Source organism: Malaclemys terrapin, chromosome 9 (genome assembly GCF_027887155.1).
Source record: "Malaclemys terrapin pileata isolate rMalTer1 chromosome 9, rMalTer1.hap1, whole genome shotgun sequence".
NCBI lineage: Eukaryota > Metazoa > Chordata > Testudines > Emydidae > Malaclemys > Malaclemys terrapin.
In genome coordinates, this window is record NC_071513.1 from 60,775,234 (window position 1) to 60,794,876 (window position 19,643).

General features: G+C 41.7%; 1 protein-coding gene across 5 annotated transcripts in view; it reads left to right on the top strand.

Moving 5' to 3' along the window:
* YEATS2 (YEATS domain containing 2) overlaps positions 1–19,643 on the top strand; it is a 74,462-nt gene that overhangs the window by 46,338 nt on the left and 8,481 nt on the right. For all 5 annotated transcript variants that reach the window (XM_054039280.1, XM_054039285.1, XM_054039283.1 and 2 more), the window contains 12 exons: positions 879–1,037; positions 1,760–1,933; positions 5,272–5,470; positions 7,452–7,583; positions 7,850–7,948; positions 8,920–9,031; positions 10,486–10,559; positions 11,923–12,002; positions 13,077–13,278; positions 17,479–17,705; positions 18,442–18,516; positions 19,326–19,399. In XM_054039280.1, coding sequence (XP_053895255.1) covers positions 879–1,037; positions 1,760–1,933; positions 5,272–5,470; positions 7,452–7,583; positions 7,850–7,948; positions 8,920–9,031; positions 10,486–10,559; positions 11,923–12,002; positions 13,077–13,278; positions 17,479–17,705; positions 18,442–18,516; positions 19,326–19,399 — 1,607 coding nt within the window. The remainder of the gene's footprint in view (positions 1–878; positions 1,038–1,759; positions 1,934–5,271; positions 5,471–7,451; positions 7,584–7,849; positions 7,949–8,919; positions 9,032–10,485; positions 10,560–11,922; positions 12,003–13,076; positions 13,279–17,478; positions 17,706–18,441; positions 18,517–19,325; positions 19,400–19,643) is intronic.

The window sequence follows — 19,643 nt, forward strand, 5'->3', positions numbered from 1 at the left end:
TTGGGGAGAAAAAGCAAGGGTGAGCCATGGGAAGCAAAGCTGGGGAGGGGGGAGGGGAAAGGGGGACAATGAAAAACGCTAACAGAGAGAATGGACAAACCAAACAGGTGAGAGATGGCAATTATGGAATTGTGGTATGCGAGGAAGGACTATGGGGGCTCCACAGGCTAGTCTGTTAGAGTGGGGTCTCCAGCGCTGTTGGGTCTAGAATGACTTCAACTCTGCTCTAGATGTGGCCTTTGAAGAATTAATTAGGCTTCAGAGCTGAAGGGAAAACTGACAGCCGCCCCCTCCCCCACACACACCTTTTCTCTCTGCCCAGCTGTCTGAACATTCAGAAGGTAAATTGTATATGTCACAGTGAATAAACTGAAGTATGTAAGGCGTATTAAATTACAGTGGACGTGTCTGAGCAGCTTGGAACCTCGCTTGTGACCTTTTCTTCTGGGGTTCTCACTTCCAATGTGTCACATAATGTCGCTTTACAGTGAGATGAGAGCACTGCCTCTAGCAAGGACGTCCACTGTAATTAACTGCAAAACGCTTTTTAAAAAAAATAATCTTTGTGGTAGGAAGTGCTTTGAGCCCTGTGTACTCTCTCACTGCTGCGGAGAGCGAAAATTTCCTCTAAGACCCTTTGAGGTCAGCAAACAAGATCTATGGGCTTTCATATTTCTGTTAATTCCAAATGACAGTAACAAATCTGATTAGTGTGTGCAACCTGAAGGACAAGAAATCTTTGTTTAAAATAAAATCTCAGATCACAGAGAGCAGTTACAAATGTCACTGTCACGTTACTGGTGCAGAATTCAATTTTTTTCATACCATTTTATTTCCACTCAAAGAGCCTAACCTAGGTAATTTTTATTTTTGACCAGGGCACATTTTTAGTTGGTCAGCCATCTCCGCAGCATTCTGGAAAGCAGTTGACACCAGCGTCAGTTGTTCAGGGCAGTGTAGGAGTTGGAGCATCTTCCACTCAAGGACAGCAGGCATTAAAAGTAATAACTGGACAGAAGACTGCTTTATTTGCCCAGGTAACTTTCAAATATCGTGTTGTTCAAACTATATGTATTGTCTCGTAATGGGGGGAAATAATGTAACCACTTTTACAAAAAGTTCAGCCCTCCTTTGGATTTAGTTAGGCAAGCAACAGGTTTTGTATTTATTTCATATTTTCACTGCAACAGATTGGTTATAAAAAAAATATATATATCTAACGAAGAAAAAACTCCAACCTTAGGCTTAGCCTTTCAGAATAAAACAAACAAAAACATGCTTGTACTGTATGTGAAATATTAGACCATGTTTTCAGACAGTGACCCCTGCATATGCATAGTGCAAATAACTGGACACAACATTGCACCTTGTTTTATTTGGATCCACAGGTTGTGTCTTGCAAATGTCCCATGTCCCTGCATTGTAGACCTGCTCAGAAACTTCTTAGTAACTTAAATTGCAGGTGCAAATAAATTCAGGCTCTCTCTGAAAAGTAGGTCCTTTTAAGGTGTCTCACATCAGGGACCCAAAAATTGGGGGACCCATAATCACTGGGTCACTTCTGAAAAAGTAGACACTAATGTAGAAAATGAGCAGCTTATAACCAATTGTCTCAAAGTTAAGCTTAGTGATCTGGCTTCAAAAACCTCTTTTTTCCTCAGAAATATTCTGATTTTTTTGCTGCTCTAGTACAAAAAGCAGATGTTTTAAAAATGACTTCATTGGAATGCTTTCCCTTAAACTGAACTCTCTTTCGAAGGCGGCTCCTGGTGGACAAACATCGCTGATGAAAATATCAGATGGTTCGTTGAAATCGGTGCCAACTTCCTCACAGCTCTCCAAACCCGGCACCACCGTGCTGAGAGTTTCAGGAGGGGTGATCACTGCGGCCACGACCCCAGCCATGTCCCTCCCTGCAAATGGAGTTTCACAGGTGAGAAGAAGCATTGCTAGTAGATGGTCACAAGAACCTATAAATCAAAGCAAAACATCCAGGAGAGGCATATGTACAAGAAATGTGCACAGGAAAGGGGTGAGCGTGATGCTTGGAGACACTTCTGCTCGAATTATCCTTGTCTGTGTGCTTGCGTGAGTAGAGTATGAATTTGGCATGGAGTATGCTATGCATGTGGACTCCTCCTAGTTGAGTTGCTCAGGACCTCTAACGGAAGGAGGAACAAACTTGGTGTTTTGTTGACGTGTGTTCACTGACGTACATGCCTAACCAACTTTGTGTTGTTACAAAGATGGAAAGCTTTACATTCAGGTCTCTGCTGATGCAGGGGTCTATAACGATCTGTAATGTTTAGTTCCTAACAAATACAATCTTAAAGAAATGATTTTACTGTTTTTTCCCATCAGTAACCTTTTTATTCAATGTTATTAGCTCTCTTGTGTTTCTGACATCTGCTTGTGTCCTTCCCCAATTTTACGGTTGACAGGAAACTCAACTAATTTCTATTGGATTTTTTGCCATTTGGGCATATTTTGTCATTTTATCTGTGGACAGCAAAAGAGGAAGAAAACAGCACAAAGATGGACAGAAGTCATTGTAACTAATCCAGCTTCTGTTAAAACTTGCATTGCCTCTCCTTTGAGTGTTCCAGTGCTAATCATCATCTGTTCTCTATCGTGGGGTTTTCTATAATACCCATCATTGTAGTATTTGAGCACCACACTGGTAAATTAGACCTGCATAGTGAGGTCCCCAAAAGACTGATATGGAGTGATTTGTTCTCTTCCTTTTGTAGGTTCTAGGGGTATATAGGTTAAATGCATCTATTTTTGAAATATAGAATAAATCCATTCATGTCAAAAAGAAGGATCTTGCAGCATGCCCTGAAAAAGGTCAGACTTTGGGTTACTCTCCTTTCAAATACACATACTGACTGTGGGTGAGAGGTGACAGGAAGTTGCAAAGTGCTTAAAGGTCTCTATACAACAGGGCAACAAAAAACCAGAAGCTGTTACTTAAGTATTGGTCATCTGAGATCCTTGACTCGCTATGAGCTTTTTGGTCTCTACTCTGTTGTGAACTGATCTCCTTGAGGGTGGAAGCCTGCAAGGTTTATGGTCCTGTGAATTTGCCAGCATTCAAAGTTTGACACTTCTGTTTGTCCCTAAGTAAAGTGATAACAATGCAGCCCTGTCAAGAGAGGCATCCCATAGTGGCACAGTGAGCCTGAAATAAGGCATTTAAATTCCAAAAGTGTTGGGAAAGAGATGGACGAACGTTTTTGGGCTTCCCTCTGGACTTTCTCAAGTATCTGTGGTCTGCTGCCAGTTATATTCTAATTTATGTAATTTAAACACTGCTGGTAAAAATTTCAAAAACACTTAAGTCCTATTTTCAAAAGTGAGTGAGGCATTTAGGAGCCTAGATCTCATTGAAAGTCTTTGGGACTTAGGTTTCTGACTGCCTGAGTCATTTTTGAAAATGAGACTTAGCCATCTAAATCACTTAGGTGCCTCTGAAAATTTTACTCTACCTCTTTTTTTATTCTTCTTTCAGTCCTGCTGAAATTGTAGTACTTGTGCTATGAAGGACACTTAAAGCTGTCCTAATATGTCCTGTCAGGAAAATAAACTTTAACCCCTCTATTGACTCGTCCCTTACACTCCCATTCCCATTGTGTACTACATGATGTTACAGCTGAGTGGGTGGACTCAACAGCAACATCAAATCTGAAGCAAAAATTGGCAGTGATGACTCTGGCCGGGGAAAGAATAGGGAGATATTTGGCAAGCTTAGTGAAAGAGACACAATCAATTGGCAATCAAGTCAGTTTAAAAAAAAAAAAAGTTTAGTAACTTCTCACCTGCCCCTGAGCCGAGTCCTTGCCATTTTATAGTTTAGTTTTTTGTGTGTGTGTGTTGAATCTCATTTTCCTATTTTTTAAAAGGATTTTTCTCTTCTCTCTTGCTGTGTGAAAGATCCACGCAAACAAGCCAAACGAACTTCACAAAGGAGTGAAACTGGCCATAGGCAAAGGGTTGTCAAATGCACAAAGAAAAAGCTCTGTTTTTCCTCTAATCTTTCAGTTGTAATGATCTTAAGCATCACTTTCTACCTTTGCTAGACTCACATTCACACCACCCACAGTTTGTCTCCAAAAGGAAGAAGAGCCAGAGACTCTATGAAGTCCGCTAAGGACGTTGCTGTTGCCCGTCTATTTTACGCTGAAGCTGCTCAGATACTGTGGTGAATGGTGGCAGTACAAAACCCTAAGATCACAAAAGGAACAAATCACACTTCTATCTGAATTTCTTTACCTACTATTAAGTTACCAGTGTCCCTTTTTAAATGAGTCACCTGACTGAACAATGTATTGTTGCTAAGATGTGGATAAAGCATTAACAAAACCATTATCTGTCAGTTGAGCCAGTAGAGGCAGCTATAAGATGAAACTGACAAAATGTTTTCCCTTTCTCTACTGATGGCTCTAGAGCAGTGGTTCTCAACCTTTCCAGGCTACTGTACCCCTTTTAGAAGGCTGATTTGTCTTGCATACTCCAAGTTTCACCTCACTTAAAAACTGCTAGCTCACAAACTCAGAAATAAAATAACAAAAGTGTCACAGCACACTATTACTGGAAAATGGCTGACTTTCTTATTTTTACCATATGATTATCAAATAAATCACGACCCCCAGCTTGAGAAACACTAGTATAGCACATAGAGCAGTATAAAGTCTTTGTCTGCATGAAATTCTAGTGTGTACTGACTTCGCTAGTGCCTTTCATGTAGCCTACTATAAAACTAGGCAAATACCTAGATGAGTTGATGTACCCCTGGACGACCTCTGTGTACCTCCAGAGGTACGCATACCCCTGGTTGAGAACCACTGCTCTAGAGTTCTGAGCAGCTGTGAAATATTCAAGATTCTTGTAAACTTCTTTGCTGTGCTAACTCATCTCAACAAGGAGGTAAACCTCCTGTGTGAATAGGGGACTTGGTTCCTGAGACCGTTGTTTGAGAAGTTCCAGTAGCAGCACAGTAGTTCTTATGTGTATGGTCTGTTTCATTCCTGCTCAGGACTCCAGGGCAGTTGTGGGGAAACTGACCCGAAATACACATGTTTTTGGAAATATTTTTAAGAGCTTTGCTTTGCATGACAGAGTTACGTAAAGACAGTAGAATTGTGGATAGGTATATATGCAGTTACTTTTATTTCTCTTAAATGCTCCTCTCTAGCAGTATGACAAATTATTTTAAATGCTCAGTAAAATAAAAAGGAATTTAACACTGCCACATCTCTCTCTTTAATATAGCAAGTGGATGGTGCAGGTTCCAGTTCATCTTCCACTGTGGGTCCTGTGGCAAAGACATCAGGACAGCAACATCAAATTTGTATAAACCAGGGGCAGTCTGGTTCATCAGTAGCTAATAAAACTGCTACTTCTACTGTTGTAAGTGTTGCTTCCTTGATGACTACACCAACCCCTGTTTCTGGCAAAGCTGCTGTATCAGGTAATAAACTTCCTTTCTGCCTTTTGTTACTGAAATTTCGACTTGGACTATAACTCCTTCAGATACCTTGTAAAATAAACAGTAGAATTCAGAGCACTTGCATTTTTGAGCTCTTACCAGAAATTAACTGTAGATTTAGCAATTTCCCCTAGTTTCTAAAATCTGTCTTAGTAAAACGACTTTTTTATTAACAGAAAGAAGGTTGCAATAAGAACAATGAAAAGAACAATTTGAAATTTGACTTCTTAGGTCATTTGCATGTTGAATGTTTCTGGTTAGAGTAATGACTTTAGTTTTCCATTAGTGGTTAGTGAGGAATCTCTGTTTGGATGCCAAGTTTACTTTCTTTTTACAAAGATGCATCCCATTTGTCCAAATAACCTCTACCCCGCTATAATGCGACCCGATATAACACGGGTTCGCGTATAGCGTGGTAGCAGTGGGGCTCCGGCCCTGTCGCCGCTACCCCGGGGCTGCAGTAGCGGGGCTCACCGGCAATTTAAAGGGCCTGGGCTCCCCACAGCGGCCGGAGCATGGAGCTCTTTAAATCACTGCCGGAGCCCTGCCGCCCCTACCCCGATATAACGGGGTTTCAGCTATAACACGGTAGGGATTTTTGGCTCCCCACGACCGCGTTATATCAGGGTAGAGGTGTACATGCTTGTATCAAAAGGGAAAACACTGAAGAGATTTGAACACTGATACTGCAGACATAGGACAGTTTGTATCCAAACCATCAGTTCACTACCTACAGCTTGTATTTCCTTGGTTTAGTAATTCAGTTAGTCCTAAATGCAAAATATTTCACGAAACAATGTTTTTCTTACGCATCCCAGCACATTTAAGGTAGTTTCATTTTATTTTTTAAAAATTTAAACTGACAGTTTTGTGCATTCTTAGTTGAACTCCAATTACCATCTAAATGCAGCTTGACACAAATCCTAATTAAAAAGAAAACTGTCATCTAGTAAATAAGGGAGGAGTCATTCACCATTTTCTGACATTAAAAATAATGTAAAAATTAAGAATTGGAATAAATGTATTCTAAGCTAGATAATTGCTTAAATAAACGTGTAGATATAGTGTATTCTCCTGGTTAGCAGACAGAAATAGCAACTTTTTAGTGTAAAAGCTATACTTAGTTACAAATCAACATGTTTTAATGATTATACCAACCAATGAGAATGGACTTCTCTTTAGGAAAATTCAAATGAAAAACAAGATTAAAATTAATTATTTAAATCAAGGTTTCTTGCTTTCTTACTTAAATCATGATTAAAATGATAATTTAAATCAATCCCTCTTGTAAATATGCTATATGTTCCTATTAGCTTTGCTTCTCAAGGCAGTTAGTATTTATTGTTAAAGGGCTTGGGGAGACCCAGGTTCAGGTCCATTCACCACAAACTTCCTGCATGACCCTGGGCAAGTCACGTAGGCTCTCTGTGTCTTAGTTCCCCGTCTGTATAATAGCACGGCCCTGCGCACAGGGATGTTTTGAGGAAGACTGTGATGTGCTCAGATCTACTGTAATAGGAGCTATAAAGGTAGAATTTAGTTTACTTCATTTACAGGTTACATTTATCAGATCCCTAAGGATAAATTCAGGAAACATGCAAGTCAAGACTTTTGTCTTATTCTGACAAGAGTCCTTTGTTTTGAGTATCTGGCCATGTTCTTTTAAAACTCTAAGTATTAACACAACACCTCAGTCTCTGTTTAAGATTACTGTATTATTTATAAATCTTACCTCACAAATATCAAAGCCCTCTGCAGTATAGTTATATAATGTGTCTGAGTGTGTTAGCAGCCATCCAACTCAACAAAAAACTTGTTCGACAATTCAGTGTGAGCATGGGCTTGCTAAGAGAATAGCAAAGCTTGGCTTATACCAACTTATTTCATGCAGAAAGTGAGAGAAATAGTAGGGGATAGACGGAGCTAAGCATTGTATAATGTGTCTCTTTCCCCCTTCTTTTAGGATTGTTAAAGATCCACTCAAACCAGTCTAGTCCCCAGCAGGCTGTGCTGACGGTACCTAGCCAGATCAAACAGCTCAGCGTAAATACAGCACCTGGAGGTGTTCAGACTATACTGATGCCTGTGAACAAGGGTAAATGCAGCGGCATTAGATGGTGTTTGACATAGCAAAGAGCTCGGCCATTCTTGCCATACAACAATACAAGGTTTACAAATACTCATGAAGAAAGCGTGTAGTGGGTTTCAGTTGTTCCCAAGCTTTCATGTTGCACATACAATATAACTTGCTATCAAGGTTTAATAAAACTATCCATCTAAAAAAAGGGTGAAGCACTAGCTTGGAAGAGTATCTAGAAGTATGCAACAAATCATTTTAATTTTTTTCCTGTTGTCCTTCAGTGATACAGTCGCTGTCTACAAGCAAAGTGTCTGCTGCGACTGTAGTAACTGCAGCCAGTACGGTTGTACCCATCCCCTCCACAGCATCTGTCACTAAAGGTAAAAAAATGAATTTGTCACTTGTCAGTAGGACTCTCAAAGAAACTGATTGTGCATGAATGAACATGGCTGCCGTATGGAAGTGTTCTGGCCCCGTTAATAGATCCCATTGTGTTTGATTCAGATTTCCACTGTGTCCATCAATTAAGTTGTAACAGGAGTAGAATCTAGGGGTTGGAAAAGTGAACAAAGACACTATGCCCACAGCATAGTCCATGGGACAGACGTACAGAAGAGCATAAAAAAAAACTGAAGAGGATACTTTGAAAGGTTCCCATAGGTAGTAAAACTTGCATGGTGCCAACCCACCACTGTGGAAACGTATGCGATGCTACACTATTCATAGCAGTGTGTGTTAATCAAAGCATGAGCACTGCCCTAAGAATGGTAATTCAGTGGTGGAATCATTGGGCAGTGCTTCGCAGCAGCACTAAATATCAATGGCTGTGCCATCCCAGGACTTGCAATTGACAGAAAGCCAAGGAACACTTGCAAGCAGTTCAGTTGAAATTGGATCATCCTCCACAAAACCCACAAGCACCTGATGCTCCAGACATGAATATTTCTTACAAGAAGACAACTAATTGTTTTTGGGTATGGAGTGAAGCTGTATTTCAGTGGCTCTCCCCCCACTGAATGAAGGATGAATTGCCAACAGGGCAGGGTTGGCTTGTGCTGAAAGCGTAGAATACACACTCAAGGTGGGGTTGCATTGCCAGATGTGTGGGGAGAGCTCATCCACACACACAGGTTGACGTTATTCCCTGTTCAGTACCGGTCTTTGGAATGTGGATGTGGGTATTCCAGGCTGTTTTAATCATTCTTTCCCACCTCCCTCCTCTCCCAAATAAAGCTGGTCTGATCAAATGCATAGCTCTAGTTTTACTGCACTCTGCTGCGTTTTATCAGTTTGCCCAGCTGACTATCAACAACTCTGTCATTTTAAAAATTTGTTCTGTGTTTCTCTGAAGTTAAGATGGAGCCTGATTCAGCGGGACAGAACTGCAACTCTCTGGTCTCCCAAGATGGTCAAGCAGCAGTAAAAACAGAAGAGAGCTCAGAACTTGGAAATTACGTTATCAAGTAATTGTTCTTTCCTGTCTAAAGAGCTGTATAGTTTAGTTTTGGGGCAGGTCGTAGGACAGTACACAACAGTATCAGAATGCTGGCTGAGGAATCGAGTGATTAAAATCTGACCGCCACTGATACATTCTGTAGCCTACTATAATCTAGGTAGTCTGTTGGTTGACATTCATTTTCAGACTTCAGTTACATCCATATCTGCAGGATGTAGTATTAAAATACTGATTTTGTGAATGGGCTTGTACTTGGAACAGCTGAAAATGAAGCTGTTTAATGGTGCTTAATCATTTTTGGGATTTGCTAAAAATTTGAATCTTATATCATCTATTCACTCATAATTCCCACTGCAGTTGCGTGTTCTGATCAATGCCGGGCTATGGTCCTTGGAATACAGCTGAAAATAATTGGGGAAGGAATAATTTGATCCTCCCTCAACTTTTTTCTTTCGTAAACTGTGTGCATGTGTGTTACCTCTCTGTATGTTTATCTGGTTGTGAATGTTATTACTCGCATATCGCTGTAATTGTCAAGAGATTTTTCCACATTCTAACTTGGGAGTGGGCCTGGGGACCTGGGACCTGATTCCTTGTGTCTTAACAGCATTTACACTTCTGACATTGTGGAAGAATCTGGGGACTTCTTTGTGATGCCATCACAAGTGCTTTTTGGAAGTTCTTCACCAAGAGCTTTACCAGCAAAATAACTTTCTGTAGAAATCCCTGAATGTAGGAGATCTCCCCTCTGCTCACAATCCTGTCAATAACTTACATTTCCCTGTTACCATTTTTTAAAATGTCGTATTACACTCTTACTCTGGTGGAGACTTCCACAGGGATGCCTATATGTAAGTCAATCAGAAGCCAATATGCTCTTTGAATTTCACCAGTTGGTCTTAAATAACTTCAAGGAAATACTAGGGAAAGGTCTTTTTATTTTACTGGTTAAGTTTGTACCTAAACTTGTAAATGCTCTGCTGCCAATCAGTTGTCACATCCTAGTGTTTATCAAATATGCTATCATGTGCCTGATGTTCCCTTGGCTTTCATTGTAATAAAGCAGTGTAGGAGAGCGATACGAAGACCAGCAGCATCGAAGAGTTTTATAAAGTATAAATCTTGCAATACTGTTACCACATTCCTGCTGTGAGAACTTAAAGAAATAGCATCTTGCTATCAGACATATTTGAAGCAGTGGTGTCATGCAGCTCCTGTATTGTTAGTAGACATTGCTTAGGCATTACTGCAAGGCCTGTTCCTGAGATTCCATCCTGGCAGGATGCAAACCAAAAAGACATAACGACCTCTTTGAGTCCTGATCCTGGTGGGTGGATTGAGACCCCATTCGTTGATTTCAGTGGGACTTTTTTTAAATTGATAACTATGTTAGAATCCTGTATATCTGATTTATCTCTTCTAAAAAGTAATTACTCTTCACTGTGATCTTTATCTTTGCAGCATAGAACATTTGGAGAATGTCCAGCAACTTTTAACAGCGATAGTGAAGAAAGTTCCATTAATTGCTGAGAAAAGTAAGATCTGTATGAAAACAATCAGTTTGTTGTTCTGATAGCACCAAAGATGTGCATGGCACTTTGCAGCTGGAAAAATTACACAAAACAGAATGAAGTGAAACCGCTGCCCCAGAAAGTTTCCTTTCGGGTTTTGTTGGTTGCAAAATACTTAGGAATCTAAATCAGCCAAGTCCTGCCAACAAAACCGGCTGCTGTTGGCAGTTACTGAGGGCTAGTCTACACTACAGCTGTAAGTCGACCTAAGTTATGCTATTCCAGTTACGTAATTTACGTGACTGAAGTCAACATAACTTAGGTCGACTTACTGCAGCGTCAACACCGTGTTGTGTCGATGGGAGATGCTCTCTTGCTGACTTCCCTTACGCTTCTCGGGGAGTTGGAGCACAGGAGTCAATGGGAGAGCGCTCTGTCATCAATTTAGTGGGTCTTCACCTGCCCCACTAAATTGACACCACTGCATCGATCGCAGCACTGCGGATCAAGCCGTAAGTATAGACAAGCCCTAACATTCGTTGTCTTGCCTGTATGAGAGAGAGAGGGTAGTTCACACTAGAATATTGGTACTTATCTAACCAATGATGGCAGCTTTTAGGCAACCATCCGTCCGTTTCATCTGTCATTGATCAGGAAAAGGTCCTTTTTAATTGCACACCCACACACCACCCATATATGTGGTTGGGAAACATACTACTACTGATGTTTCCCTAGTAACGAATGTACTTCAGTGAGGAGAAGCTGCTGGAGGCTGGTTAGGACAGACTGAATAAAATCAGTAACATGAGCAAAATGGAGGTAGTGGGTTGTGCTGTAAAGCTTTCAGTGCTTCTTATTGTAGGAGTCCTATATAACACTCACGGATCTGCTGATTGGGAGTTAATACCCTCCTCCTAAATTTGTGCCAGTGAAAACTTCTTGAGATGTCCTTTGCTTTATTGTTTAATTTTCTATTTCATGTTTATATTTCTAATTGTTAGCCAAATAAGTGTTTTCAGAAGGAAATTACCGGTACTTCTGACAATAGCAAAGCACTACTGAACTTCTTCGGTCATGTTTTGTCTTTTGGGAGTTTAAAACATGGTGGTTAGGCTGACATGTGATACCTTGACAAAGAGAGAGAGTGATTGTACAAATAAGAATGTATGATCTGTGCACAGGGAATGCACCCACTCTTTGAGGAGAAGGGAATTCTTTGTGGTGTGGGGACTGCACACACAGAGCCCATTTTTCCCATTCTCCCCACCAAGCACAATGAATCCAACGAAAACCTATTTGGGGTTTTCAGAAATTACCAGCAGCAAAGTAGATTAGATTTCATAGTTATTAAAATTTAACTCCAGTTTTTTGGCTGTGTGCTCTTTAGGTGAAGATGTCAGTTCTTTCCGTGCCAGTTCGGTGGAACAGTATTACAGCTGGAATATTGGAAAACGAAGGGCAGCTGAGGTAATCCACTCTTTACATGTTTGATAAGCACTGGTGATTAAAACTGGGGAAACTTCTGCATGGTGAAACCTGGAGCCACTCCAAAGTTCTTAGCTATGACAAAAAACACTCTGATATATTGGAAATGGAGGCATGTTTCACAGTAATATGCACTGGCTTCTTTCCATGTAGTACCCCAATTTACTGTTGCAGAATAAATTAAATTTAAATAACCTTAACGTTCAATTTTCAGTTGCTTCAACTTAAAATCTTTTTGGAATATTTTTAAATTGCTGGGCTGTACAATATAATGCAGTGTTTGCATAGCCTCCTCCTTATACATTGTCTCCATATGCCACACAATGATGGCATAATATTGTCTCTAATTTCCCCCAATATATTTTCACTATATTCTCTATCCCCGCATTTGCCTTTCTATTGTAATTGCTCTGTGTCGCGTTCGGTCTTTGTGGAAGGACTGAGTGAGATCTGGCCTTAGGCAGAGCCGTTATTGAAATAGATTCTTAATTCATTTTGGAGAAATATTTTGTATAATTGTTTTGGAGCTATTTTTATGGTGTTGCAGTTGCATTTTCCTATTGTTTACATAATTTTCTTCCCTTGTTGCTATGTGAAGGAAATGAGGCTGACTAGATGCAGTTCGGTTCTGGTGCACAAAATTAAACAAGCTGCAAAACAGTAGATACATATTTCCCTCTAATGGCTTTCAGTTACTGTGATCATAGGTGTTGCTTATAACAATAGAAGGCTGAAGTTCAGACAAAAGTGTGATTATGTTGACTATGTGCCTAACTTATCCTCTGTGAAGTAGGGATCTTTCAGTTTGACACAGATGGTGCGAACAGAAGCAGAGTTTAAATTACCTGTTCAAGGCTACAGAATGACTCAGAATCAGGACCACCAATCCATGCTCATTCTTCCAGGTCATGCTGCTTTCTGAGGAAGTACCTGGTGTAGTTGCAGTATCCATGTTCTTTGGACCCTACATTACTTTACTTGGCCGTGTTCTGGTCTCCTAGAACTCAAACATAAAACACCTCAGCTAAACAAAGCTCTCACTTTGATTTCCCACAGTGGCAACGAGCAATGACTGTGAGAAAAATCCTACAAGAAATCATGGAGAAGCATCCCAGATTTCACAACATCAGCCCCCTGAAAACCAAGCATGTGGTGCATTGGTGTCGATGCCATGGCTACACTCCGCCTGACCCTGAAGCCCTAAGGAATGAGGAAGATTCAATAGAAGATGTCCTGACTCAAATAGACAGCGAGCCAGGTGAGCATTTAAGGGAGGCCAGCTCCAGTGCCCTTTACCCCCACAAGACGTTGCCTGTTAAACAACCCCCATCTCTCTTCCCCCTTTATTCTCCAGTACATTCTTGAAGCTATTTTTACTCTGTTGGAATTGCAGAAATTAGAGATCAGAAAGGCCTAATAATACATCTGCCCCTTCCTTTTACCAATCAAATTGTTCCTTACTGTTTGTTTTCAATGCTTTGTGCAGCCCTAATTGTTGACATTACAATAGCATGGAGAGGCCCCAACCAATGTCAGGGTTCCATTGGACTAGACCCTGTACCAGCACAGTCCCTGCCCCCAAGGAGTTTACAGTCTAAGACAAAGTGGGGGAATGCTGGGGCTTCCATCGCTGCATCATGGATAGTATTCCACAACTGAACACATTTCACGGTCAGGAATCTTCTCCGTACAACTGAGCAAAATTTTCCCTTTCTGAATTTCATACCACTCTTTCCCGTGCTGCTCCTTTGTATCACTTTCAAATAATCCCTCTCCTAAAGCTGGATTCCTCCCCATTCTGATCTTACAATGATTTTATTGATCTGTGAAAAGACTGATCCTGGGTTGTGCCCCTGGCAGTGCATTGTGCTGGATCGGGTATGCCTGGCTAAGTGCAGCTGAGACCCCTGGCCTCCGGCATGATCAGGCACGTTACAGAAGTAATGTGCTTGTGGAATAAAGGGAGTAGAGACTGAAGGGTCTTCAGATTGATCTTTGCTTTCCGATCACTTCCTGTTGGCCAGCATGATTCTGGGGCAGTAGTCTGAGGACGTTAGACCTTACTGGTTCTGCCTTCCAGAATGGAGCATGCTTTTCCAACATGGAGTGAGTGAGACACAGTTAAAGTGATCCAGGAAAGAAGAAGCTGTCCAAAAATCAGTGAAACAATAGTCAATTATTTGACATTAAGAGCAAGGACGCAGCCAATGGTGGCAAGACAAATAGTGAAATTGAGTGTTAATAAATCTTTATACTCTTCTCCCTCAGTAGACTGCAAGTGCCGCATATCAGAGCCAGCTCTCTTGGTTTAAAGAAACTCCATGGAGGGTTTCAATTTGCCTAATTAGACTCTGAGTCTTTGAAAGGAGATTTGTTCAGAGCATGGGAGGCTGTTCTGCTGCTGGAAAATAAACCAAGGGTGAGAGTATGAAACTGGCCTAACTCAGGAGAGGCCTCAGGGAGAGGCACTGCTTACACCTACACAGAAATGAGCCTTCCACCTCTCTGCCACCAGGCTGTCCATAACCACAGGACGGCTCCGTAGTGGGACTTTGCTTGGATTTTACACCACAAATGCCACTTGTGAAGATAAAATATCAGCTGTCATGGTCACAGGAGTAAGTGCACATCTGTCCTTTTCATGGACTCTGAGCACAGCCCCTTCAGTGTCAGGCCTCAGGCCTTTACCTCTCTAGCATGGAATTCTGCAGTTCTCCCACTCTCAGTCCCGGGCCCTGGGGTACAGGCCCTGTGCATCAGCTGTGCTTGTCTGGCAGGTCCAACTGGGATCAGACACCATGGTTCTTCCCTTTGGGAGTCTGTGACTAGTGGTATACAGTGACCAAAACAGCCTGCTCAAAACCAGCATATTGTTTATTTTAACAGTAGGACAAAGCATTAGAGAGCGGGTGTTCAGAGTCCACACGTGTCTATCTTACCTCACAGCTTACCATCCCCTGATGGTAGCTTGGGTAGTCCTAACTTCTTCAGACACTCCCACAGAGCCTGCGTGTCAGTCTGATCCCCGGAACGACTCCCCAGCAGCTGCCTCTTCTCTTGAGTGAGTCCCTTTTAATCCAGCTTGTCAGCTCCCAGGTTTAGGTCGTGCTTATCAAAACCAGTTTGGTAGGATCAGCAGGGGTCGAGACAGCCTCCTCAGAATAGGGGTAGTCAATTGGCGAACCGCGGGCCAAATCTGGACCGACAGATGCTTTTGAATGCACCGCAAAATCTTTTTATTTCCTTGCTCTTACTTTTATTATTATTGTAGTGTGAAAAGTATTTCTGTAGAGTCTGGACCCAATACCTTGACTAAGGAATCTGGATCTTGACAAAAAATAATTGACTATGCCTGCCTTGGAGACTGGCTCTGTCATTGTTCCTGTAACAAACAATCCTCAAGCCTTTGCCGGGGCGGGAAGAGGGTGTATCTTGAGCAAGTCTTCTTCCCATCCTGCTTGTTTTTCCTTACAGCCTGCTGTTCAGGTAAACCAACATACTCGTACAGTAAACATCCCAATAACCAGGTCAGCATACAGTATTCATCATTTACTACAGAACATCTCTCCATGGCCGTCACAGAATTTAACCACCACTGCCCATCGTGGTCACTTAAATGCTTGCACTGTGACTCCTGTCTTCACTCATCGGTAAGGCTGCGTGTCTGTCACAGCGGTCACGGATTCCGTGACCTCTGTGACTTCTGCAGCGACCAGTGCGGCTGGCTTCAGAGCTGCTTGAGCTGATCAGGCAGCCCTGGGGCCAGCCACTGCTGGGGCAGTTTGGGTGTAGGAGGGGGCTCAGGGCTGAGGTAGCGGGTTGGGGTACGGGGTGGCATCTACCTCAGGGAGGAAGGGGCTCCCTGGAAGCAGTCAGCATGTCCCTGCAGCTCTTAGGCAGAGGGGCCAGGGGGCACTGCACGCTGTCCCACCCACAGGCACCACCCCCGCAGTTCCCATTGGCTGCAGTTCCCATTGGCTTCAGTTCCTGCCAATGTGAGCTGCAGGGGCAGTGCGCGGCGCCCCCGAGCCTTCCCTCTCCCTAGGAGCTGCTGGACATGCAGAGCTGGGTAGGGAGTCTGCCAACCCTCCCCCCCCAGCACCAGTGGGGGTCCTGGGCCACCAACCCCAGCACCCGCGCTGCCCCTGCCAAAGTACCTGCGGCCCCCCAGCCCAAGTTTTAGTTAGGAGTATATAGTACAAGTCATGGACAGGTCACGGGCCATGAATTTTTGTTTACTGCTCATGACCTGTCCGTGACTTTTACTGAAAATACCTGTGACTAAAACATAGCCTTATTCATCAGTAACGTTCAAGGAGCTAATAAAAGAGCAAGGTTGTACTGTTCTGTTCCTCACTCTGAAGCAGGTCACAGTTGAGCCAGCTTTGGCATCTACAACTTGATGTTTTGTAAAATTTGTGCTCATGGAAAGAAACGTGTTGTGCTTGAGCTGGAAAATAGGGTTTTTCTTACCACAATCCTATGATGGGGCTTTTTTTGGTCAGTTCCACATGTAGTTATGAATTGAGTTCAGTTTGGACATCCAATTGCTTTCAGAAAATGTGTATATTCTGCAGTTAACAAAATGACAAGTTTGTGATGCTTCTGAGGGTTTATTGGAAGTGTCAGGCTTTTAAGAGGTAGAAGGGCAGTGGGATTAAAGAATGGAATGAAGATATGGATTTTACCAAAGAGAGAGAGGCAGCTGTGGAACAGTGCGTGACTTCCAATCTCTCCAGACAAAAATCAAACCAATAGTGAACTGTGAGCAATGTCGAGTAGGGCTGGAAAGCGTCTGATGAACAGAAAAGGAAAGGTCAAAAATTCATGCAACCTTTTCAGTTACTAATGACTGGCTGTGAGGGGGAATAATACATGTAGGAAGGGGACTGGATAGTTCAGAGGAATGATAACGAGAGGGTGCAAAAATGACTGTCCTCTTTGGCAGGGCTGTGGCTAGATTCTCATACAGAGAAAATAGAGCTATGCACATTTACACCAATTGAGAATCTGCCCCTCTGTTTACCTTTATTTAATTAGATCATTACATTTAGCAACATGATTAGTATTCAGAGCTGTGTGGCATTTCCATTTCTCAAAGCGGTGAGGGGAGTATCCACTAGTTTATCAGACTTTTCTACAAAAGAACTGCTGGAAGACTTCTAGTAAATCCACATTAGTCGGGTAATATTTAAAGTGCAGCCTCTTTAAGTGGCATGATTAGCAGGAACTGGTGAGTGAAAACACTTTGTACTGTAAACTTGCACTTGATGTCATTAAAGAGAAAGATCTTGGGTAATATTTGTTCTTTCTTCAGCCTTGCGTTCTTAAGCGTTGAGTACCAATGTGTGCCCTTTAATTACCTGAATTTCTCACTAGACCTTGGGCGTAAAAATGTATCCATTTTTAAGTGCTCTTCTCTTCATGTCTTAAGTAAGACTGAACGCTTCTCTTTTAGAATGCCCATCTTCTTACACCAGTGGTGAAGAACTCTGCCGAAAACTAGAGGAGCTGCAGCAGTTTCTGAAACAAGAACCAGAGAATGATGAGGAAGTGGATATCCTCAGCTTTACTGAGCCACTGAAAATAAACATTAAAAAGGAACAGGAAGAGAAACAAGAGGAGATGAAATTCTACTTGGCTTCCCTGCCTGCATCAGAGTTTGTGAGGGACATGGCACAGAAGGTAGTGAAACATGATTCACAAAACTAATGAACTGATACTGAGCTAGTAATTACCTTCTATTTATAATAGTGTATTTTGTCCAGATGGATCCTGTGGTGCTTAGTTGATGAAGAGCAAGCAATGTATTTCTTCATAGTAGCATATTGGGGAGAAAGGGGAGATCCTCTGTGTAGCAGTGGGGGAGAAGAGAGAGCTTTTCTCCTTCCAGTCCTATCCACCAGAGGGAGAAGAGTGTAAAACTTTTCCTTCTTGCCAGTATCTGAGCAGAACTCCATATGCATACCACATGCAAGTCATGGCCAGCACAAAATGCAGGATGGTAGCGGCTGAAACAAAACTATTTAATACAGATTCAGTCTTCACAACCAGGAGGGGGCAGAACATGAAACTAGTCAAGTAAACATAGGTACAAATTTAACAAATGGCAGGGGGGCTTTTGCTCCCCAAAGTGCCCCCAAATCAAAATTGATTTAACTTTTTCTGTGTTTTAGGTATATCCTCACAGCCATTTGTATGATCGGATTTCACCTGCCCTGGATATTCTTTCTAAGCCCTGAAATTATATTGTACTAAAACTTTACAGTGCTTGTTTTTTCATTGTAACTGGTTATTCCTGAAGCACATTGTTCACTGTCACCTCATCCATAACAACGCATTATCTGTTGTTGGTTATTTTATTTGATGTAGTAATCGGTCAGATTAAAAATTCATTCTCTCTCTCTCTCGTATTTTATAGATAGGAATTTCTTTTCAGCCTGTTGAGCTGCACAAGAACGTTTATGCATCAGTAATAGAAGATATGGTTTTAAAGGTAAGCTATTATCTGACAGCGATTACATTTCTGTAATTGTATTAGACCCAGTAATACAGAATAATGATCAGTTCAAAAGACTTGCACAGAATCAAGTGTTGTGTGTGTTTAAAACCTACTAACTATGGTCTGCTGGGCTGGAGACAGTACTATGATCTAGAAACACCTAAGCTCTAATCCTCTATTTATTCTGACACTGAATCGCTCTGTAACCTTGAACATGTCACTTTGAGTTTCCCAACCTGTAAAAAAAAAAAAAAAAAAAAAAAAAAAAAAGATACCTACCTGCCCACTCTGTAGAGATGTTGAGGATTAATTAGTGTGTAAAAAGGGCTAAATATTTTTCCCTCAAGTATTGCTGTCCCTTTTTTGGCTGCGATGTTAGGCCATCTGAATGTTAGGCTGCTGGATACCTGAAATGAGTGTTAGCTCTTCATACAAGAGTGTGATACCAGTATCTGTCCATTTGCAACTTTGGATAAAGCAAAGAATATACTATTGATCACCAATGCCCTTTAACAACTTGAAACTGGGGAGTCCTAGTGGTATATTTAGGGCTCATACAAATTACTTTTAGCAGGGCTTTGCTGGTCGTAGGACAACAGAATCTTTTTCAGGTTGTTGGTAGAGTTTATAATCTATTCGCTGATCAATTTTATAAAATCTAACTGATTCTGGAGTTTAAAAAAAAAATAAAAACCAAACTTTTGACTGAGCTGCTGCTTATTTATGAAATTGAAGTCAGATAAAAATAAAATCCAATGCTTAGTCTTTTCACATGTCATCCCCTAACACTGCCTTTGTCTTAGGCCACTGAACAACTTGTGAATGATATCCTAAGGCAAGCACTGGCTGTTGGGTACCAGACAGCTCCTCACAACAGGTACAATGACTGACCTCCCTTTTATCATTTATGTCATTTGCACAAAAGTTTTACTTGCTTTAAGAAATTGCTAAAACTTCACAAGGTTCAAACTGTGTGAGCAATGAACCCTCAGTGTATAAAATCACAGAAATGTAGGATGGAAGGGATCTTGAGAAGTCGAGTCCAGCCCCTTGTGCTGAGGCAGGACCATGTAAGCCTAGACCATCCCTGACAGGTGTTTGTCCAACTTGTTCTTAATGAT